Here is a 25,665-nt window from a genome sequence, read left to right as displayed (position 1 = left end):
CTTTTATTTTACGCTTAACTCACTAAATGCATAGCGAATCATACAATACATCAAATGAACATTGCTTTAAAAATAATTTAGAGTAGGTTGTGCGGCTTAGAATAGATGATGCCGGTTGTCAGATGAGTAGCATATGTGTGGCCATTGTGAATGATTGAAACGGATTAACAAGAATTTCTGTTTTCAAAAAATCAATTATTTTAATATTGGCAATATATTGATATATCATATATTAGAATATCAAGCCAGACTATTTGTTTAGGTAAACACAGCATTTGACCTATAAAGACATTTTTCGTAACTATGTCGTCAATGAATAACGAATAATTCTGAAAACACTCTCTAGGTTTCTGTAACAGTTACTATTTGAAGTTGTTGACATGTCGTAGGCATTAAAGGTACATTGTTTTTGAAACTGAACTATAGATAAAGGATTCCCGACTTGGTTAGTCACACACTTCAATTTCAATCGTCTAGGTGCTAAGTGGTTCCAGGAGAACGGAACGGACTGTTATTTTGAGAATATAAAGAAATGGTCATGACAATTTGCTACCTGTGATTTGACTTTGTTAGACTATCTTTAATGAATATACGACAATTCATTGATTTATCATGCTACTATTAATCAGTTAGAAATCAAGCCTCGGCGTGCTATGTGTATACGAGATAAGGTCGTCTAAGCTGGTAAAAGTGGTGCAAATGATGCACCGACAGGATGATCTTAATAATACAAAGTCAGCCTTACCTCCTGCAGAAAATGGAAACAATTTTCAATGAAACGGAAACAATTTTCTCTCAAGAAAATTTTAATATGTGTCAAATAGAAGGCCCCTGGTGGATAATTAGTAACAATTTTGGCAGCAATAATTAATTAGTTTCATTAAACAACACATCAGTTCTTTAATCCCACACCAACTGAAAAACACCCAAAGAATTTACTGAATGAAAATGTTCAAGTTTAAATTCTAATTATTACAAATTTTTTTTCTGTAACCAATTTTATGTAAAAAGTAGGCGTATCAAACAATAAAACAGGAAAAATTCTTATGCGGAAGCAATATGAAACTTTTAATCAATGATACTTTATGACTAATTGGCTTCGACTTTATGTTATAAAAGTATTAATTGAAATATTTCAATGTAAATGACATGAAAACCTTGAACTAGCTTAAACCTTTCGTAATTAGACCACAAGTAATAGAGACACAAATGCAGTACCCCGCAGTGAGAAACAATGAACAAAATTTTTTTAACTAAAACATATCGAAAACTAATAAACAAAGTTTTTTGTACTACAATTCTTGCAAAAGGTAAATAAATATATACAAACAATAACTCGTGAAATATCTTACAATAATAGTATTGTAGATGTATAAGCCAAGTATGAATGGAGATACATAAGTAGACGAATATACCTATAATATAATACACGTATGTATGGTATATTTGTGCCAAGTCAAGTGTCTAACATTGAAATTTTGATTCAATGCTGTCAGGTGGTTTCTCGTTCTCGCTGCTGCCGCTGTACACACGGCTGTTTACATATGCATGCATTGGCGTAGTCACATTGTACATGAATGCACGAATTCCCAAACTGAATTTGAATTATGTTTCGGTATTTACATGCGGATACCGCAAATGTGGCGATGTGTGAGTTAAGTATGCTGAGGGTCGTTAGGGTCGCGTAACTTCGATAAATCTCTGACATAAGCTACAATGGCTGACGGCACCAGCTATGCCATGTGCAGCAGCGAGCCAAAACAACAAAACTGATAACGAAAACGACGAGGCAAACGGCGAACTTTGGCTATAACAACAACAGCAAGTAAGGTGAGATAAGCGGAGATGAAACCGAACGGTGGTATAAATGTGACTTTTGGTGTGATATTGGTACAATTCGGTTATAAAGAAGCTATGTCTATGGCTAGGTTTACGATGTTTTTTCATGCACCAACAGGTGTGAAGACAAACACCATATGTCAAATTCATTTCGTATTTCGATATTTTTAATTTAAATCCATAGAATACGTATTCATATCTTTTTTTAGGAATTACTCAAATAAGAATCGTTTGGTAAGCTATATTACACTATGTCAAGTAGAATAATCGGGTATAAAAGGTGTTAAAAATACGATTAGCAGCATTCCAGCGCTCTTCAAGACGGCTTTCTGACAATGAGCAATGTCTGAATTTGCGACAATGCTTTGGATTGCAATGATAACTGGCTACGGATTCGCAATTTGTTTTCGGATTCGCAAAGTATTTCAAAAATTAACTAAGCTTTAAAACAATAAGAAAAAACGTAAACTTCGGTTGCACCGCAGCTATAATACACTTCACAAATACAATATGTTCCTTTCAATAATTGATTCCGATCATTCAGTATGAATAGCAGCTATATACAACAGTGAAACGATTTAACCAACCTCTTCGGAGATTGCACTATTTCCGGGCAATGACCTGTGCCAAATTTCGTGAAGATATCACGCCAAATCAAAAAATTTTCCTTGTAAGCGCTTGATCCGATCGTTGGTTCCGACAAGCGATCAGAAAAGGACGTGTGCAAAATTGCAGATCGATATCTCAAAAACTGAAGGACTAGTTCGCGTATATACAGACATACGGACATGGCTAAATCGACTCAGCTCATAATGCTGATAATTTATATTTATATTTTATAGGATCTCCAGCTTTTCCTTTTGAGTGTTAGAAACTTCGTGGCGTTCAGATGTACAGAGATTATGTCCAGGGTATAGAAATATTACATTTGCTTTGGTACTTATACTAGAAGTTTGAAAGAGGAAGCTCGATCCTCACATATGTGTAGGGTATTCAACAAATATAGCGTCCTACAAATTATAAGCCACCTGCAAACACTATTGAGTTTCTTGAGCAGCTTTCAGAAATACACTCGATGGTTTGCCATTGTCTGCCGAAAGATAAACCCTATCGAAAAGACTTGTTGAAATAAGTCAGGTCAACCCAAGGTTTGCGTTTTGTTATTATAAAGTTGAATGAATGAATCACTACAAGTCACATTGATCTTAGGGTGATTTGACTTTGTCGTTTTATGTTTAATTTATGAAAAGATATTTAGATTGAGGGAGTGGGAGAGTGAGTTTTATTGATAACAAAGGTTTCAAATCTCAGTATTTTATTTATGTTAGCACAAGACTGCAGGGAATTAAACAGACTCTTACAGAGTATCTAAATCTTATATACTATGAGGTTTTATAAGCTAAATTGCCACAATTTCATAATAAGACTAACCTGTAAGGTTATCTAAATCATGTCTAGAATAGAACTATTTAAGCAATAGATACGTAAGTTGAGCAGTTAACTGGGTAACCAGAAGTCTATTACTGTTCAGCTATCATAATATATCTTATTTAGCTCTGTATAGTAAGTGAGGCATCATAACGTTCTCTCTCGAAACAAGCCTTGCGAAACTAAAAGATAATATAATTGCCAGATTTTATAAGTTGCGTTTAAAGATATTGAATAACTTTGAAAGTTACCGATTGACCACGTTGATTAGAAATATAATACAGAAACCTCAGTTGTACTGTTTTACACCGAAACAACACTTTAGATTGAGAATAGTCATAGAAATATGAACACAATTTTGACAAGACTCTTGACAGTATTCCTAAGTAAAATTATCGAATTTGGGAAACACAAAATCTGTTATAGATCCATAGAACATTGAACTATATATATAATAAATAGATATCGATGGATATTGGCTTATTATCCGTTCACAAACACGTGAAAATGTCTTTTTGTTCTGTGAATCAGTTTCTTTTTCCCAACAAAACATTTCTGGACATCTCATGACAAATAGAGGTAATATTCACAGTCACAGAAATTTCCAGATTTGACACGAGCTAAATTCTCCTTGAAAAATGTAACGAGTAAGCAAAGTATAGTCAAGTATCCTTACCTCATTGGCAAGCTTAAAGAAAATATTCATGTCAAAATCGTCAATCAACCGAAAAAGACAACTTTGTTTAAATTAAAATATTGCAATTATAAAAGTCGGTCATGACTAATTTTTTCTTTGAATGGTGTTCACTGTTTAATTGCTCCAAAACCACGCTAGCATCCCAAATCTTATATTCACTCATCTCTACTTGTATAATGAATTGAGTATATACCATGAGTATATTAATAAACTTCATAGATCACTCCAAATTAAATTAATTTTGATAGACAGCAATTTGTCGATATTGCTGTTGGTAATGAAGTGAGGATGCGAGCGAAAGTTTGCCAATGCAGCATTACTTTACCGTTCACCACAATTTCGGACAGTAATTGCATCGAAATGTGTTTTGTATGGTGGTCAATGTGCGGTTACAGCATCACGATTTCACTTATTGGCACAGTTGTTGTTGTAATGTAATAAAGTGATAATAGCAACCAACATTAGTAGAACGTCACTCAGACGGCCAACAAATGAAACCGAAATGAGTAGTTGATTACTGAAAATGTTGCTTGACAGACAGTTCGACCACAATAAGCGTGTTGTGGCTGTGGCTGCAGTAGACGCGAAGGCGGTAGCTATGCTGCATTTGAGCAGGTGGTTCTCCTCGTAATTAACCTCATTTCGATGAAGCGTTGCCAGCCAACGGCAGCAAAACAATGGCTAAGTAAGCGCAAGTTTTATTCCTTGATGCCGCCGGCTACGAGTGAGATCGGTTTTCACAATTGTTTACTGTTTTCACAAATCGCTTTCAACTCATGATTGTTTGTATGCAATCGCAGTTTAATTATGTAATAATTATTTTGTTGAAAAAACTATGAAAACTTCTTACAATGCTTGATTGGCTGCTGCGTTTACACACCCAATCAAGCTGTTCTCCTTCCACTCAATTTGCTCGCTGCCATTCGTATACATCATTTCAGTAATCCAAATAGCCAGTTACATTGCTGTTAGGCTTAGTATTGGCCTAGTCATGGCTGCCATATTGATTGCTGCCAATTCATCATTGCAACGCTTCGTCGTTCTGCTTTGAGTGCGTGCAACACCGAGTGGCATGCCGAAATGGGGTTAGTGTTTTGGCTATAAATCAAGTTGCGCAATCGATTCGGTACGTGAATCCTGACTACTCTGTGTGCCAATTAAAGATTTTGCATAATGTTCTTCCAGAGCTCAAAAGAGCACTGTGAGTTTTCTAATAAAGTTCTTGTTTTAGTTTTCTGACTAAATCTTCCAAACACGGTGCTTATATTCTCCTTAATATTTTTCCAATTCGCTAATTAATCCATAGTTACAAGTATATTATTATGTTGAATAGTTGTATAGGCTGCAAGGAATTCTTTTCTGAGTTTTCTGTCTTAATGTGCTGGATGAAAAGAAAGATATGTAGCTGTGTTTCACTAAATGCCCTTTTTGTAAGAAATTCAAAAATCCTTTAAGTATTCCATTTTGTATAAAGTTTGTAGAAAATGCCTTATATTGTATATATTTAAAAACAAAAACTGTTGTCCTCGAGATTAACGTCAATATTATGAAAGGCAACTGGTGAATAATTGTCGTTCCAATACCTTAACTACTTTATCAGTTTTTTGTATTGCCTATGCTATGATCTCAGATACTTGAAAAAGTAGGCAACATTCATGATTTTGCATTTTTGAGTAATGAGTAACACTATTCAAATGAATTGGCAACATCAAATTTAGGTGCAGGGCTGACTAACGGCTAAACGCGCTAGTAGCCATACGTAGTAGTATGTAAATCCTATTCGCACATGGGCTTATTATTATTATATGGTCTATAATCGTTTTTGGATACACTAATAATTGCGCATCCTCTAATCATTTAAAAAATAAAAGATAAACATACAAACTATTGCTGGGAGTTATCTAAGTTAACCGATGTTTCTACTTTTTTAGAGTATAATAGTTTTTTTCACTTAACGGTTTTTGTATCAACTAAAACTGATCGAGATGGATATGGAGTTATATACATATATAGGTATAAATGATCAGGATGGCAAAATGTGTTGAAATCCGAATGCTTGTCTATCCGTCCGTCTATCTGTGTAAACTGTAAATTGAGTAAAAATCGAGAAGTCTTAATGAACTTCGTACACATGATACTTAACACCCAAGGGTAGTTGGTATTGCAGATGTGGCGGAATCGGTCCATTGCTCACCCTGGATGTGAAGAATGCCTTTTACTCGGCAAAATGGGCAAACATAATCGAGGCTCTATATGAAATACACGCTCCTCAATATCTTATAAAGATTATTATAAGTTATTTTGAAAACAGATGACTAATATTCGACACCGATGAAGACACCAAGGGCTACTCTATTTCGAGTGGGGTACCGCAAAGCTCGGTTTTAGGACCCATTCTATGGAACGTGATGTATGATGGGGTGCTAAGTATAAAGCAACCAGAAGCCGTGAAATTAATCGCATACGCGGATGACCTTATTGTGGTAGCAGTGGCTAAACACCTAGATGACCTCCGAAGCAAATGCAATGAATGTGTAAACAGTCTGCGGCAATGGTTCTCCTCAAGGAGCCTAGTACTAGCTGAGCACAAGATAGAAGTTCTTCTAATAAGTACGAGGAAAGTGAAGGAAAGGATATCTCTCACCATAGGGGAGTGTGAGATACAATCACAGCCTGGTAAGTACCTGGGAGTAATAATAGACTCAAGGCTTAAATTTAAGGAGCACCTAGAATACACCTCGGATAAAGCATATAAAATCCTTAACGCCTTATCAAGAATGATGGCAAATAAGGGCTGCGTGCGTTCCAGCCGGTTTTACTCGCAAAGGTAATAAGATCGGTTATGTTATATACGGTCCCAATAAGAATCCAGGCGCTTAACATTAAAGCATATGCCAAACAATTAAACACAGTGCACCGGCTGTCGGCACTAAGAACAATCAGTGCTTTCCGAATAATATCCAGCGAGGCTGCTGAAGTAATAGCCAGTATGGTGCCCATTGACATCCAGGGTGAAGAATTCGCGAGCCTATACAAGTTGTCAGCAGAGACAACTAAAGAATCCAAAAAAGAAGAGAGAAACAAAAGCATGACAATGTGGCAGCAACGGTGGCAAACCTCACCCAAAGGACGATGGACACACAGACTCATACCGGACATCCGTCCGTGGATAGACAGACGACATGGGGACCTGGATTTCCACCTTACCCAAATACTAAGTGGTCATGGGTGCTTTAGAAGCTACCTGTACAGATTCCATCGCGACACTAGTCCGAACTGTCCGACGTGTACAGAGTGCTTAGAGGGCTCTGAACATGTATTATTTTACTGCCCTCGCTTTGTAAGCATAAGGGAAAAACTAAAAACTATACTTGGTGGTAGTTTTACGGTGGAAAATTTGACAACACTCATGTGTCAGTCCACTGAGAACTGGAACGCTGTCAGCGAAGCGGCAGCCTCAATCATGACAAAACTGAGACATATAGAACAGATTAGGCGTTCGTCAGTCCATACAATACAATAGAGGAGACTTAAATGTCTTATCACCCCCACGAAGTAATACTTAATCAGGTGGTTCCGTGGGAGTACGTTAGGTTTAGGTTAACTCTCTGAATAAACACGCCACAGGCATTAAATTTCACTACCAGGATGGTAGAGAAGAGCTTTAGAAAAGCAGGTGTCAAAATGGACAACGCTCATGGCACCGCCCACTTTAAGTGAAATTGTATATCTCAGGAAGTATTACGCCAAATTCAACCAAATTTGGGCGATATAATTTATTCAGATATCCAATTTTTAAATTCCTTCTGATACTTTTGCAGTATAAAAATCAAACATCAATGAAGTTATCAAAATTAGACTTTGCACAAATAATGCCCTTAAAGTCGGACTATATCTTTTCAAGGATCCATATACCAAATATGTGGACCCCAGTATATGCACTGTATATGTATTGATATTTGGAAAGAATATTTTTATGATGAGCATGACCTCGTGTCAAAAAATGGGTAAAATCTGGTCCATACTTCCCTTTACCTTATATAAACATTTTCGAACCTCCGGTTGACTTTATACCGCATCTATCGGCCAATATCTTTCTAATCTAACCAGGTATTATTTTGACTAAAATAGATGAAATTAGGGCAATACTTCCTTTAGTCACTATATACCTAACATATGGTTTTTATACGTTTTATATTGAATCTATTTCCGGAAATGATTTAATGCTGAAAATGTGTGATATCGTCCCACATATTACCCCAGCTCCCATCTACTATATATAATGATTTTTGGTTAATGTTTTTCGCATATACCCCATATATAGTTTTGATTGAGTTTTTATCACTTTAAAGTACGTATGTAGCCACTTTTTGACAGAACTAAGGGGTTGCTACTGAATAGTGTGAATTACGAATGAGTGAGTGCATAATGCAATTAAGGTATGAAGAACCTGTCATAAGTTTGGAGATGGAAAGGTTTCCTACCAATAGATAAACTATGACAGAAACCTGGTATATAATTTGGAAATATCTATAAGACTTCATTGGCTATTTCACTAAATAAGTTTGGGTTAATCATTTCGTCATTTCATTAATTGTTAAATAATGTCTCCTGGTATGCTGTGTGGTATGCGGTACTCATAAAAGACAATATTCTCTCAGAATAAAATCAACTTATACTTATACAACAAATATGTGATTTTGAACGCATGCTATTTATCAATTACACCAGCAGTGGTCCAGGTGGAATGTTACTGAATTATATTTAGTATTCACATGTATTTCAATGCAAGAAAATCGTGACTAGTAACACCGCCCCACGTGGAACACCACGTTTATTATTCCGTGATATGAGCAGAATGTTTTGTAACAGTTCATTCAAGTTTGAATAGCAATGACACTCATGCATATAAATATGTATATAAATGGAATATATGCATTTAAATAAATTAAAATGAATTAAAATGCATTAAAATGAATGAAACAAATAAAATTTAATTCTTTAAAGATTAATGAAACTAGTTGGAGATGTAGGAATTTATGGAAGTAATTAGTTTGGAAGATGTCTAATTGTTGAAGATGTAAACATCTTGAATAAAATTCTAGAAAGTGAAGGCATAGAATTTGTATAGCGTTTCATAGTGCGCAATAACAACTAAATAGAAGCCATAAACCACCATTACAACCACAATGATCAGCTGAAAGCGAACTTGAACCCGATCTTGATTTCGCTGCAATACTAATGGACAGTAATTATGTAGTTGTCAGCTTATTCAACTAGCATTACCGGCATGTGCTTGGAAATCAATAAAACATCTGCACGAATATTTAATACGATTGTTTTAAAAATTTGCATGCGCTACAAATCACTTGGAAAATCTACAAATCTTTTTAAAAAAAATCTATATATGTATACATATGTATATATCAAATAGAACTGCAACCAACAAATGATTTGTGGTTGGCACATTAAGCCGTAGTGCCCGTGACGAATGTTGCCCAACTAACACTAAGTGAACAGCAATAATAACAACAATAAAATCACATTAACTGCAGCCAATTATCAACTCTTACGGCATTGCTCCCACACCGAACCGCAGGCGGAAAGAGTAAAGCGGCGGCGGCGGTCATTGTTTTAGTAGCGCTGAAATTTCCCGCTCACTACACACACAATGGACACTAAATCGTCGCGAATTTGTGGCATAGAAACTTTTTCAGAACCATAAATCGTGTGCTTGCAAAAATCCGTGATACTAACAGCAATGAGAACAAACATATTTTTACAAAATTTACTAAAACAAAGACCGAAAAAAAAAAGTAAAAATGAATTCGAAAGCTGTTGCTTACATTGCTGGAAGGTTTTTTATGTCAGTAACCAAGCAGCGTGGCAAAGAGGGGGGACGTAGAGTTAAATATACGTGCTGGCCTCCAGCTGCTACTACCAAAACACAAACACTCTTCAAACTAATTAATTGTGTTATACTTTAGAAGAAAACTGCACAAAAATATTAAAATATGCAATAAACATATTACACACATACATACTATATACCTATACCGTACGTACGAGATCGTACAACTTGTAGACTGTGCAAATTTCTAAGTCAGCCCAATCAGACAGGTAGTTTTGAATTAGTTTTGGTTTGATCGCAAGTAAAAGGGCTGTTTGAGAGCAACCCATCGGAGTTATGGCGTCGTTTCGACAAGACTTGAGATGCAAGGAATGTCTTATCGGTCGAAAAAGTGATACCCACCGTTTTCTAAGATTTACAAGACGGGATCTACCTCGACTAATTGGAGAGGAGCAAAACGTTACTAAGCTACTTTGTCATCGTCACGGTCAAATTAGTCAAATTGTGATACGGAATGCTAGTGCATCTACTCTTTTTTGTTATTTACTTGAAAAACTCACTCGCAAAATTTTAGTAGAATAATAGTCATCACCTAAATAAATATTTTTCAGATGGGTTAAAAAAGTTGGAACCTCGCTGGATCTGGAACTAAGACGAGACTATGTTCAGAAAACTTCGCAATTTTTGCAAAACTTTCGTTTTTTATTTGTAAGTTAATTACTTACTTACTTATCGCGCCACCTTCGTATGTACGTAAGCGTTTAGCATATTTCTGGTACCAAAAAAACAACAACAAGTGCCAAACTTTTAATTAGCATTGCATTCCTGCACTCGATTGCGCAATTTCCAACGCTGTTAAGTAGATTTTGTCGCTGCGCTTAATTTCATGACATCCATGGTGTCACAGCAACACGACAAAAGTACATACATACACTTGTACTTATATATACATGGGTATATATATCACGCGCCAACTTGCGCTCATTTAACTGCCGATTTTTACTGCGCAATACCATATTTATTGCAATCTTTTACTAAGACATAATTTTTGAAGGACTACAACTGCCACGCTTAGTTGAGGAGAGCAGACCCACAAGGAGGCGTAAGCTTACGAAAATCGCAATGAGGTCAATAATGCTATCGATGAGGTGCAATAAAGCACTATATGTAAATTACAGTGAGACACTTGTGTTTTATTGCCCAATTTTATTGCTGAAAAAAAGTAAAAAAAAAAAAAAGATTTACTTTATTCGGTATCCTGCAAGTTACCGGATTTGGTTGACGAAATTGATTTGAATCGAATCAGTTGTGCTTGTTCACATATACACATACACGCATACATATGCATGTAAATATATCATATAGAGGTCTTACGTAATTTTATGATTTTTCGGTAATTACTTGCAGCTACCAGCTGAATCGTTTGACTAACTTAATCGTAGCGTGAGTTTAATCACTTAATTATACTGGTAAGCTTTGAAAGACCACTTCAAGAGTTTATAGCTTCACTTTTTTATGAAAAATGGCCAACTTTTAATTGATAAAGTCCTCAATAAACGGCATTCGTTTCTCCATTTTGCAATTTGGTGCTAATTGAACATAAAGAGTTGGTAGAGGTCTCACCCTTGCGGTGCTATAATCAACTGGCGACTAAATAAACTTCTTCAGGGCTGAAATAGTTAGTTTCTTGTGACCGACACGACTTAATAATCATTCCTCATAATTTCAATTCACTATTACCTTTATATATAACTCTGGGGAAAAGGCTATATGTCTTGATTTTTTTAGCAGACCAAAAATGTTTTTCACTGCACAATTTTGAGCATCTCTGTAGTAGTAATTCGTCAAAATATTAACGAAAAGTTTGACTTAGTACATGTGTATTATAACAGCCACATATTGGCCATCTTTGGGTTTTTTCTGATATCATGACTCTTCCTGTTCCTTAAAAAAGGAAAGATATTCAATTAGGATAACTTCTGTGTTTTTGTTAACTGTAGAATCACAAAATAGATTCATGTCAGTTATTGTAAATATATGTTAATTGTCTGTGATGATGCCAACATTCGTATCAAATTTCTTATAACTTGGTTCTTAAGATTTCTGTGAGAAAGCACTAAAAGAATTGAGTCAATGTGTTTGGTAGCAAGTCCTAACCTTCAAATAATTAATACAACAGTTGGGGAAAAATTAGGTCACGAGATAAGAATCTGGATAAAAAGCAATAACACATGAAGTTAGTTAATGAAAAACAATTTTTGATTAAAAAATCTTATTGATATCAAGAATGATCGCTTGTTGAGTATTTACCTAACTTTCCGCTAGATGAGACAATATTTGGCTGGTTCGGTGGTTTGCTAAATTCCGTACAAGCCATATGCACACTGACAGTGATGATCTCAGTGGACGTCCAAAGAACACTGCTGTGATTGAAAATATCAAAAAAATTCGTAAAATGATCTAGAAGTTCTAACAAGCATGTTGACAATTCATTTATGTATATTTGGGTAAAGTGGGTGCCGTCGAGCCCACAATCTAGACATTGCACCATATCTCTAAGCAAGGAAAACGATATAAAATTTGTTTCGAGTTGCTTCCACATCCGTCATATACTTTGATTCTGACCCAAGCGACTTTTTACATTTTTAGGTCACAAAAATTGCTAGATGAAAAAGGTATACTCGCTAGAGTTGAGATTTCAGGCAAATATGTCTTTTAACATAGAACTTGTATCGAGAAGTTGGGTAATAAATATAAAAGTCGAACTTTGATTAAAACAAGAAATAACGTTAAAAAAATGCCTTAAAAGAACTATACTCCGATCGTTCACTTTGTATGGCGAGCTTTTAAAATTATTTTCAAAAGTAATTTACTTGTACATTTGTTATGCTCTCAGTGTTTACGAAAGTGTTCATTCTTCGCTTATTCCTTATCAGAATAAGTGTTATAGCAATGGGAATTAATGAGTCAACAACTTCTTGATGATAATTTTGTTATACAAGTGATCCCATTCAATTATTAAATGTATTTTTTACATTGATTTTATAAAGTTGCTAATAAACCATTCAGTTGATGAGCTAGATAGTTTTAATCTTTCACAACAATAGTAAAATAAAAATCGCATGGTATCCTATCCAATTCGGGCATCACTTAATCGATTGTGCTTATGTTTCTAAACGTCTCAATTCAATTATTATTCAACGTATATACATTTTTACTAAGGTTGTCAATGCAAATTTTGCATATTTGTTACTTTCGTCAATTACAACTAACTCGCTTTCTCTTGCCTAATTTTTATATAGTTCATATCTGCATGCAAAAAGTCAGTTTTACTAACCACAATTTAAAGTAGCGTCCAATTCCGTCCCCAGTGGCAGATATTTTATTCGAAATTACCGCTAAATGCGAGCTCTTTAGTTTTTATTCGTTTAAAATTGCATGAAATAAAAAGCAAAACTGTCATAATTCTCGTAAGCAAGTAGTTTACGACTGCAATTGCGAATGGTTTGCACTACAGCAACTTCATATTTGCCGTAAGTTTTAACTACTTTTTAATAGTTTTTACGTGAGCAACTAATTACGAGCCAAGAGATTGTATGCCACAAGCGATTGCAAAGCACCGGCATTTTGAAATAAATTAAAGGGCTCTAAAAATAATAAAAGCAGTAGGCGTATACAGTGCAAACGGGTTTTTATTAAATTTAATAAAATTTTGATATATTGTAATTATATTTTTTATTACCTGTTAAACTATAACAATTCAAGTAATAATAAGTTTCTGCCAAAAACACGACAGACATAATGATTGCCAGCCAGATAAGATGTACAGCGAGGGAAGAGCTGTTGCAACACTTTAGTCGGTGAGGACAAAAAAAAAACAATAAAAACGAAAATTATGTACAACATGTTGAACATCACTTATGGCGTCATTACATGTGCACTTAAGTGCGTATGAAAATCTTATAGATATTATATTGGCGCTTTTATAATTCGAGCATTTATCCAAACATGTGTTTAAAAATTAATATTTCGGCTGTGTATAACACCTCTTGAGTATGCACTTTAGGAAATTGACGAAAATATGTTAATTATGTAGTGTTTACACACATTTCTCATTAGTCAGCAAAATTATAAAATAATTTTGAAAGTATCTATGTACTTAGGCAATTCAAAGTCAGTGTATGAGTACTTGACTGATATTACTTATTACTAAACTACTCGTATATTAAAATGTTGCAGTCATGAGGCTTGAATTGGTCACACTTGTGACCATTGTGAAGAGATGTAACGCCTTAACAGGAGACTGGATGGTGACTACTTTGAACTCTTGGAATAATAGCATCTTATTATGTCCTTTTTCATCTGTCTATCTCCTTTGGATTATGGTCGGTGACTGCATGCCACTGAAGAAGCCGTTTGGATCTGTTAAACCTAATTCGCTTCAAGCGCGTTGTCAGAAGATGGTCAGTTGACCGACGATAGGCTTTCATGTCGATATAATCTCGAATATAACTTGACATTGATCTGATCGATATATCCATTTTCCTTGACATCATTTTCTATTTTCTAAGAGGATTTCAGCGAATGCGTTCGTGAACAGTTTTTATGACTGAATTGACTTTCGAACCATACTATCTACTCTTTCTGTCATCAACAGTAACCGTTTGAGAAAAGTGATCAATAGTGCGGTAAATAAATATTCTCAAAATTTTCGCTTTTTGTAAAAATGAGCAAAGCTCATTGACGACAAACCTAAAATGTCTAGTGATGTTGCTAACGAATTTGCTGGCAAACATTTTCTCCATATTCAGAGGGGTTTCATCGGTGATGTTTGACGCAATAACGTTTCAGGATATAAGGTGAATACAAATTAATCTGCTCTTGTAGCACTATCCGAGACAACTAAAATCGAGTTTCATAAACAAACGCAATGTTTACCTCTTCAGTTAGACATACATATGTATGTTTATAGGTCGGCTATATATTGAGTGAAGATTCCCAACTGAGGAGGAAGAAGAATGAAATATTTCTTTTAATTTCTTCTTCTCTTTTTAATAAATTAGAATTCTTTTTGGTTGCATACGAATTAAATTACAACACAATTACATTATAATCATGTAAGTTGCCAATATCTTTTATATTTGGAATCTTACATAATTGTTAACCTTCTACGAAAACGAAACTCAATGTCTTTCAATTATTACATTTTTAATCAATGGCACAAAATCATATAATTGCTTGAAATGTTGAAATGACTTTGATTTTTTTTTCAAAAAACTGTGGTTACTTATTTTTCTGGTAAATAGTTCAAAAATTTCACAAAATATGGATTGTGATTTCACAAAAACCATCGCTATGCTGTTACTTCTTGACAGGCTGTTGTGATGAAATTTCAGTATTCATTTTCGTACAAAATAACAGCTGTTTAATATCGGCCAACAAAGTTTTGCGTTCTTAATTCCTGTTTTGAACTAGGCTAAAATAATAAAAGTGAGGAAAATTTTTCGATTTGAGAAGTCGAAGAATAAGTTAAATAAAAGGGTGTAAACAAGACAATTACCATACAAGAGAAAACGAATTTTTATCGGAATAGTGTAGGTTAGAAACTTAAAGTAGTTTTGTGAATACTAACTGGTATAAAATTAAGATTATGTTTAAAAAAATCACAAATAGTGAATAAAAACTGATCATTGCATATCGGCTTCAATCTGATTGTTGCTTGATCAGTTGCTTTATAAAAGTTTATAAATTAAATAACTGTCACCATGTTAAGAGAATTAAGAAGAAAATACGCATATTGGATTAAGTTTTTAAAAATTATCTAATTTACTTGACAGCTATGGAAGCTTTTGGAACAATGTTTTATCAAACCTATGAGCTGAGCTGCAGAAATTTCTTTGGAAAACATTTTGCTTTAGACTAGTTTTTACAAGTATTTATATTAATTATTATTATTAGCAGCTTATAGATTTACCTTTTTAAGAAATATAAGCTGCTTAAAATTAAAAACAAAATTACTAACAATTTTTTTATTTTTTTTGCACAAGTTTCAAAAATTTGCTTTCCGCTTCATTCAGCCATCAACGCAATATTTGTTGCGTAGCAGAAATGTTTGCACCTTATCAAACCATACTTCAAATAAATAATTTAACGCTTCTCAATGCCACTTGACTGATGTCATTTGCGCATGCGTGACGATGTTTGCTGCCCGGAGCTTTTCTACTTTTTCAACCAAACTACCGAAATTTCAATACATGGCCTTTTTTGTTTATGGCGCATTATTTGGGCATCTTAGTGCTTAAAGAAATTTTGATTGTTTTATAATTTGATTATTGACATACGCGCATAAAGAAATATACATATGTACATATACTTGTATGCCGAAATATTTGTTATTCACGTTTGATTTGAGTCGTCTTATACACTTGTACGGTGTGCAAATATTTGTGAAATCTCGGTATTTACCGTTGCTATTATTACTTGTACTTAAGGCGCTGTTGAATCTCTGCTTGTAAGCTGAGTGTGTTCAAAAGTATGTCAAGGATAGAAAATATACTACATACGAGTATATACGTAAAACATGAGCAACGACAAAACTCACGCACAGAAGACAGGACTGTTAAGGTGTTACTAAAGCAAAATACGCTGTGTTGCTCATTAAAATTAACGATTGAGTGATAGTCGTAATAAAATTAAGGACCTTTTTATGACTTTAACTTATTAAGATCGATGCTGTTGTAACTCCGGGGATAAATATGTAAAGCCAAGTGAAGTGGTAATGAAAAAGTTGCGCCATATGCCATCATATAATATATTGTAAATGCAAAAAATATAATATTACACAAATTCTTACGTATGTAAAATCACAATATTTTATATACATTCATACATACTTATTGACACTGCTTGATTTATCCATTTATTTTGTAATTAAATATCTAATTACAAATTAATAACAACAAAGCTGTACGTACAATACATTTGTGCCAGTAATGTACCGATGAACGTTTGTATGTATATTCCCGTTTACATATGCTAAAACGGTTTTGAAGCGCTTACCGCATGATTTATGATTACTTGTCAGTGTTGTTTTCTTCCACATCTGCGATGTGCAAAATATTATACTTATCAGTTATGTTACACACATACTATACATATGGGTGTATGTATTTTTATGTTGAAATTAAATGTGGGCGATGAGCAAGCAGATGCTTTTTGCGGCATGAATCAAATATGTCAGTTAAGTGGGTCGCTTGTGTGGACTTACAGATGTACTTACGTATGTAAGGTAATTAATTGCAAATTACCATCACCTTTTGACCTTGACACTTTTTCGATGAGCTTTGCAGAAATCAATTTATACATTCATTGTAAAATGGGTCACATATGTCACTATAATGATTTCTAAATGTTCAACGTCTACGTAAACCTCGCTTATTTTTGTTTTTTGGTGCGAATGTCAGTTATCTCAAATTTATGTTCGACCAAAGCAACTAGTTGTCTATTCAAGTGACAAAATAACACTCGCCCAAGAGAATAAAATGCACGACATAAATTCAGTTAATTTTTTGATATTGGGTCTGTAACTATATTCGTACATGTATGGTAAAATAGTATTACTCAAAGTATTGCCCATCTGAAGCTGTAACATACCTTTCTGCCAGCTTGTGGATTCCATCCCAAAAGAACTGCGTCGTCATGATCATGAGCAAAAATTGCTACCTCGTGTCTCCGCGCGTTTTTCAGAAACAGTTCGCCTCGATTTGATGAGTTGTTGTCGGTAGCGTTCCCCATTAATGGTTTCACCTGGTTTTAAATGCTTATAATATAGCACGCCCTTCCGTTCCCACCAAATAAAGATCATTATCTTAGTGTCATGAAAATTCGGCTTTGAGTTTCATGTATAATTTTTGCATTTAGTCTTATTATAGTACATATATGAATTTTTCATCACCAACCACAATCCGATGCAAAAATAATTTCTTTTTGTAGTGCGACTTCTTCTTGTGTTTGGCACCAATCTTCATCGAGTGATGCTTCCAGTTCAACATTTTCATAATTTTTGGCCATACAGGAGGTTTTTCGTCTTCGAAGCCAGAATCACCACTTTTGACACGTTCGCTCAGGTAGAATAAGTTCACCATAAACTTCCACCAAAATAAGATGACTTTTGGCTAAGGTTTTCTTCACCTTAAAGTAATAAAGAAGAACTCCCCGCAAAAACACTTTGACTGGTTACAGTTTTACATATTTGAGGGAAAAAAAAAGATTGTAGTTTACGCTTCAAATGAATAACTATACTGAAAAATACGCACAAGTGCAGTAGCTTCCCGACGCATTTTCGAAATATTGGAACAATGGGATCATAATCAAATCAGGCCATCTCTTTGCAAACCGCACGAATATATTTATAGACCCAAAATGACCTAACTCAAGCATCGTGTTTCAAAGAACATTAGGCGTAATTCCGTTGGTGCTATTTTCAAACTGAGTGCAGAGTTTTATTAACACCAGCTTTTACTAAATGCAGCGAATATGTCGTAGGTGGTTGAAATTATTCCATTCATTGAAAAGCCATTTGAAATCCTGTAACGGTTAACCGTAAAAACTCCGCTGTATTCACTGTGTATGTCTTTTTTCACGTTCAGAAAAGTCGGGACCAATAATTTTTCGTGCTTTTTTATTACACGTGCGTCATTATTACACACTCTATGTTTTTGAGATCATTTCAAATTTTATTACATACGATTATTTTGAGGATAGAACTACGTCACTTCACTCTTTATAGGACTCTTACAAAGTCTTTTGCAGAGAAGTCTCTAGGTGCCACAAGTCCATTTATAAAAACATCACATTGATGGTAGATGATTTGCGTCCGACAAAGTAGTATTTTATAAAACTAAAGAAATTTTTAATTTTTCTTTCTTCCAGCAACTGCCGACTTTCAGTTGGACGAAGCGGAAATCGCACGGCAAAATCAAATAACACAACAAATATTCGCCAAATATTTAGAGCGACGGCTTTTCCCCAATCGCAGCACAAACGAACGCATACCGACGATTTCGGAAATACTACCCAAACCATCCTCCTCTACGACGCCACGGCCACGACCGCGCGGCTTCTCCTCCGCGAGAGATTTTCACAATTTTCGACGTGGTGTTGACACTCAGAAAACGAGCGGTCGTAAAAGACATGGCAACGCTAATCAAAAGCAAAGACAACGACAAAGAGGCGGCAGTAATAGTGGTGGGGCACATCGCCAGCAATTAGTTGTTGAACCTGAAGAGGAGGAAGAACAAGACGCAGAACCAACGGTACAAAAGAGTACCGAGTATTATACGGATATTAATGCCGAAGCCGATGAAGTGACCGATGATGGTCAAGAGTCACTGCAAAGTGTCGAGTCCGAGCAACACGATCACTACTACAGCGATGTGTTTAATCGTGATCCCAGCGAAAATGAAATTGACAGCGGTAAGTGATGTTTGATAGGTTTAGGTAGCTTACATATACGAGGCTTTTAAATTGAAATTGAAATTTACTTATGTATATTTACATTATATCCTATATATGTATGCAATGTGCAACCTGTTGCTCTTAAATTTCTGTCCAGTGCACTCTGCATGCCATTGATCGAGTAGCTGATGCTTTGCTAACCGAATCGCGTTGAAAGAATTGATGGTATGATAAAGATCATAACGCGCTTGCAATCTCACGCTCAAGCGCTTAGCTGACTCTGATATCTTGATTTGGAGGACAATTAACTTTATTGGTTAGGTTTATTTTTGAATGGCAATTTATGTTAGCAAACTTGTTATATCTACAGACAAGGTCTAAGAATGTAACCAAAAACAATTTTATAAAAAAAAGGTTGACCAAATATATCCTGATTCTCAAGATCAAAGTTGAAAATACTTGGATAGCCGGTTGTATGGTTGGTCAGATCCGAAATATTATTAATATAATATTTAAATAATAACGCTTTACAAATTTCAGTTTGATAACTCAAAAATTAATAAAATTTTGTGGGATCAATTTAACTCTGCTTACCTTTCTCAATATTAATATGAGTGTATTATCGATTAGAACCTTTGTTATTTTTGCATAATGATTTAATGGTTGATGGCCTTTAAGAGGCAGGTTGATGAGGCTCTTGGCTGAGAGTGGAAGATTTTCGTAATTTCGCGATTTTGGTCCTAAAATCCATCTTAACGTGCATCAGATAATGTAATTAAAATGGTTTATCAACCAAATGGTTTTACTAGACTTTGACCGTCTTCGATTTACCACTTCTCTCTTCGATATATATATGGTACATATACTCTGTTTTCTTTCTAAAAAATGTACAAGTGAATGCAATAATGTTATCAATTTGAATTCAATACAAGAGAGTAAAAGAATATCTCATTAAAGCTGTGTTACTTCGAAGCAAACCGTTCTGAATTTGATTACGCTAGTCTAAGTTTTTATACCAGTTGTTTGTTTGACTCAGCACCCTTAAAGATTTGGCAAATCAAATATAGCTTGTAACAAATTATCTGGCTTATACAGCTTTTAGAAGTATGGCCTGTACTGTCAATGTTTTGAGAACCGAAATATTTTCTAAATAACGCTATTTGCCTGAAACATAAGGCATGGTCGTTAAGTTCGAAACTGACTTTTATGTGTACATGGATGCGAAGACCAATGGATTATTTTAATTCATCAAAGTAGATGAGGTCTTAACGCTGGCAATGGTACGGACATGGGTGTGATATTATAATTTTTATAAATTTACGAGGTATAACTGCTCTTCTTAGCGAGTACTTATATGTATACTTATGTATACATATGTATTTTTATTGTTGCCAGATGACCATATAGAGAGCTCTTGCGTGTGTTGTTATGAAATTAGCTTCAAACAAGAAAAAAACGTTAACTTCTATAGCACCGAAGCTATAATACCTCTCACAAATACAAAAAATTCTTTGTTCAGTTCGTATGACAGTTGAATGCTAAAGTTATCTGATCTGAACAATTTCTTCTGAGATTATATTATTGCCTTAGGCACTAACATTTGCCAAATTTCGTAAGGATATCTCGTCAAATGAAAGAGTTTTCTATGCAAGCACTTGATTCCGATCGTTAAGTTTGTATGGCAGCTATATGCTATAGTAATGCGGTATCGGCGAATGCGACAAATGAGCAGCTTCTTGAAGAGAAAAGAACGTCTGCAAACTTTCAGATCGGTATCTTAAAAACTTAAGGACTAGTTCGCGTATATACAGACGGACGGGCGTACATGGCTAAATTGACTCAGCTTGCCACGCTGATCATTTAGATATATACAATATTTTATAGGGTCTCCGACGTTTCCTTCGGGGTGTTACAAACAGCGCAAACTGAATATACCCTGTGCAGGGTATAAAAAGCTCTGAATTATGGACCAATTAAATATTCTTATTTGGAATACTTACGAATTCTTATCGGGAACTCGGTTAATTCACTTGATTTCATAATTTGCAGCTAATGACTAAAAATACCCTTGAATATTTCAGATGAAAAGCTACCATTATCCGATAAATAAGCAGACTTTCCATAAATTCTTTGTTTCAACCACAAACAATAAAGAGACGCAAAAATCCAAGGTGGAAGATTTCGTAAGGCAGCGATTAAGGTTCTTATATTGTATGTATATGGTAACTTACAGATGCCGTGTCTTTTATCGCATTCTTCTTACACGCGCTGTCATTCAGTGTTTTCTGCAGTGTCAAAAAACAAAAATGATAACAACAACAACTATATCTGCCTGATGACTGCATGCGTGCAAGTTCATATAGCTGTCAGAGAGTACACGCGTCGCCGTTTGGCCAATGGCCTTTGTGATTGGCGGTGCGCCCAGGGCTTTTAGGCGAATCGTAGTTCGTTCCGGCGCATAATCGCTTACACTTAATTTATTATACTCGTACATACACTTAAAATCAGGTTTTTATTTAAAATATTTAAATGTTTCGACCGTGTTGTTTGCTTCAATAAAGAACAGGCTTTGTTCATCTGCCAATATATATGTATGTTTGGTTGAGTATGTGTGAAAATTAAATTTATCTCGAGTTACTTGGAATGCTGAGGTGTCGTTCAATATCCTCAAGGTCGACAAGGAATCACACTCAACCGCTAACTGACGTGCAAGGATCTACTGCAGCGCAATTTTCAGCTTCTCAATAGCATCTGTTTATAGTTTCGGTTTAGCAAACTCTTCCGGGAGGTCATTAAATTGCAGCTGCTAAATGATTTATTTGCGATTTCCGTCATTTTCCAGTAAGAAATTTTTCCATTTAACTGAAACTTGATCCCATATTACTATTTGTATGCGTAGTGAGATAATTTCTGTAATTTGCGGAATTTTTATTATGCGACAAGCGCCGGACAACGTAAAAAAAAGAAGTTATTTCTGTTATTACAATATTAATAATCGCTTAAACACTTTGGAAAAATACATATAAGCCTGAGTGCATTAAAGTTATGAAGACGAGGGTATATTAAGTTCGCCATGACATTTGTAACACGCAGAAGGAAACATCGGAGTCTCTATAAAGCATTTATATAAATGATCAGCATGACGAGCTGAGTCGATTTAGTGATGTCCATGTCGGTCCGTCCGCTTGTATCATATCTCCACAAGAAGCTGCTCATATGTCGGAACCGCCGTTACCGGACCACTATAGCATATAGCTACGCTATTCAAAATAAAGATCTTCCTTCATAACAGATATTTTTTCGGTATTAAGTAACGGAAATAATTTATCAACATGGCTAGAAAGAACTAGCAGAACGTTTAGCGTTGTATATAAACTGTTAGTCGATTACGTTTTCAGATTTATACATGCATATATTTGCTTTAAAAAATGTACCTGTGAAGTGTGTCATAGCATCGGTGTAATCGAAGTTAACGTTTTTGCTTTCATATAATTTTGCTTTATATAATTCTAAGTACTTTATAGTTGTAGACAGTAAACTCATTTACTTTTTGATCACTGCATCTGTGAAGAGTGCTGATTGTCTCTCAAAATTTTTTTTAGACTTCCTGTTTCATGCAGCCTCTTTTTGGGTGGAAAGTCGTAATAACAGTTCGTCGCTGTATTATTCTGCTTCAATTTTTGAGCCATAAGAAAAATATATTTTATCAAAACACAAAATTTACTTCTTTCTATTGTAAACCGAATTTACAGAGGTGCCGTCATTTTGAAACCTATAACTTGAAAACGTTTGGATGAAACTTTGACAGTATTCTAATTAAGATTAGTGCTCTAAGAAAATGGTTTTGAACATGAGTGTATGCAGTATTTTCACATGGCATTAGTAAACGAGATTGACCTAAAAAGTTCTTGGTTTTAGTGTCTTTTCAACCCTTCTTTTTAGTAACATCCAAATAGACCAAATTGCTTGTGTAAGCAAGAAATCCCCATTCGCCATTTTTCTGCTCACTATATTTAAATTTGTTCTTATTATTATCAGATAATTTACATGTGAAAGCACGTCAAATATATCCAATTGATTTTGAAACTAAAGTGTTAGTGGCTAACTCAGTAAAGTGGCAATTTAATTATTCTAGTTTTATACCAGTTAATTTTTCGATTCGCCACTCTCTCAGTGTTGGCTATCTATAATTATATATTGTTTCGTACTCGCCAAACCTTTTTCTAGCTCACAAAAGCCAGTATTGCTTCTAAGTTTCTGAATTGAAGATATATAGCTTTCAGTTGAAAAAAATTTCTTCGAATATACCATATAAGTATAATTAGAAAAAAAACTGCAAAAATCGCTAAAATCACATACATTAAAAAAAAGCTCGTTAAACAATTTAATTTTTGTAATTATTCTAGTTTAGTTGCTTGAGCAGCTTAAATAGCGAAATTTTAAATGTATGGCTCATTTAAATATATAACCCATTATGCAATTAAAAATTCCTATAAATTTCTTTTTATTTTTAAATTTCTTTAATTTTACCAAATTGCAATTAATAATGGCTATAAATTTAATTTCTCGCTAGTGTTCCAACAATTTGGTGCAGTTGATGTTTATTGCAATAAAATCTACAAAAAATTGTATCGCCTACGTTAAAGGAAATTGTGTATTCATTGATTTTCTTTAGAGATTTAAAAAAAAAAAATTTAGACCACAAACCAGTATCAGCTATATTAAAAAATACAGAAATCTTAAATATTCGAAAGGTTATTAAAGTTAATTAAACATTATAACGATGGCACGTGTATTTTATGGTGAAATATTATAGAAAACAAGAATTATAACTTGCGCGCGAAGAAATTATAGATTTCTATGCTTTACAGTTACTTCAAATTTTTTTAGCATTTCTATATGTGACGCACACATAAGCTAAGTTTAATTTAAAAACGAGTTGTCAAATGTATCACTCTTTTTTCCGCTCATCTACGCGCTCTCAAGGTGAGTGCAGTTGCTTTTTGCTATTAAAAAAATATTAAACAAGCTTTATGATTCATAATGCTTACTAAAAAGAGACTTAATGATTCAAGTGACCGAATTTGAGTGGTAATAGTTAATCTTCATTCACTCTTGATTTGTACCGTTATTATACATTTTGGCATAATCAAAGATATTTATGTTCGACATGGGTGACCTTGCGCCTTAATTGCAATTTTTGTTATACGAATTATGAGATAATGATATAATAGTTCAAATAGCCTCTGAGTCAATGTACAACATAAATATTGAAGTGTAATTTTTCTGAAATTTTATTGTGAGTACGACAGACTAACACGCGCAAGTACACTAAAAATTAACTGTTAAATAAAATAACAGCGCCCCAATTTTCTCTGTAAAAGCTGTTGAAATATTTGCTTAAATATTAAATAAGAAACATATTCAGTTTATTCAGTGTGAGATATAGAATAATGATCGCGACTTAAGCCAACACAAGTGCAATGGCTATTAACAAACAAAAAAAAAAAACATATTATTTCTTGGTTGGTCGCTTAACAGCAGTGGTAATTAGCACGTCATTGCTTCATGTATCTCGCATTTAAGGCAACAGTTTAACTCTTGACAACAACAAATGTTGAATATCAAGCATTTGACGTAAATCTTATAAAAAAAAAATCAGAAAAATTTAAATAAAAAATTACAAAAATTTCAAATCTAATTTAAAAAAAAAAAGTAATAATAAAAATTAGCAAAAAATTTCGCAACACGTGCGTTTGCTGACTCGGCACAAAAACTCGATTTTCTCGTAGCAGACATTGCATAATAAATTCATAATTATTATACCAGTAGAATATTTTATTGATTGTCACTCTTCTTTATGTTACCTTTTGCATATCCTAGTTACGTCAATAAATTGCACAAAAAAGTCTCAAAAATCACAAATTAATTTTTTACACCAAACCTGTTATACCAATAATCGATTTGGAAATTAAAAAAATTAATTCTCATAACCTAGAATATTTAAGCTACGAAAATATATTAAATAGAATAATACGAACGCAATAATATTTAAATTCAGTGCCAATTTTAAGGGAAACTGGAAATTAGTTTTTGCACGTAGGTATATGATTATTGATACATATTGTATATTTACATATATAAGTAATATACATGAGCAAGATCAGCTATTGACATGACTATTACTTTACGAAAGTTCTGGCGTTTAAAGGATATTTAATATTATTAAGCAAATATAAAGATAAGAGTGGCTCAAAAGCAAAAAAACATGAACAATTGTCGATGAAAATTAAATCGAATCTATGCAAGTATTCGAATTTCCTATAAACTTTTTATATAGAGATCTTCTCTAATCTATCTAAAATTACGCATTTGTTGGACAAAATGCCGCTTT

At 34.2% G+C, this 25,665-nt stretch overlaps 1 protein-coding gene across 2 annotated transcripts in view; it reads left to right on the top strand.

Annotated features, from left to right (window-relative positions):
- tfc (triforce) overlaps positions 1 to 25,665 on the top strand; it is a 70,363-nt gene that overhangs the window by 10,120 nt on the left and 34,578 nt on the right. For both annotated transcript variants that reach the window (XM_036359130.2, XM_014237964.3), the window contains exon 2: positions 18,747 to 19,289. In XM_036359130.2, coding sequence (XP_036215023.2) covers positions 18,747 to 19,289 — 543 coding nt within the window. The remainder of the gene's footprint in view (positions 1 to 18,746; positions 19,290 to 25,665) is intronic.

Source organism: Bactrocera oleae, chromosome 6, assembly GCF_042242935.1.
Source record: "Bactrocera oleae isolate idBacOlea1 chromosome 6, idBacOlea1, whole genome shotgun sequence".
NCBI classification, from domain to species: domain Eukaryota; kingdom Metazoa; phylum Arthropoda; class Insecta; order Diptera; family Tephritidae; genus Bactrocera; species Bactrocera oleae.
This window is presented reverse-complemented; position numbering and strand designations above follow the sequence as displayed.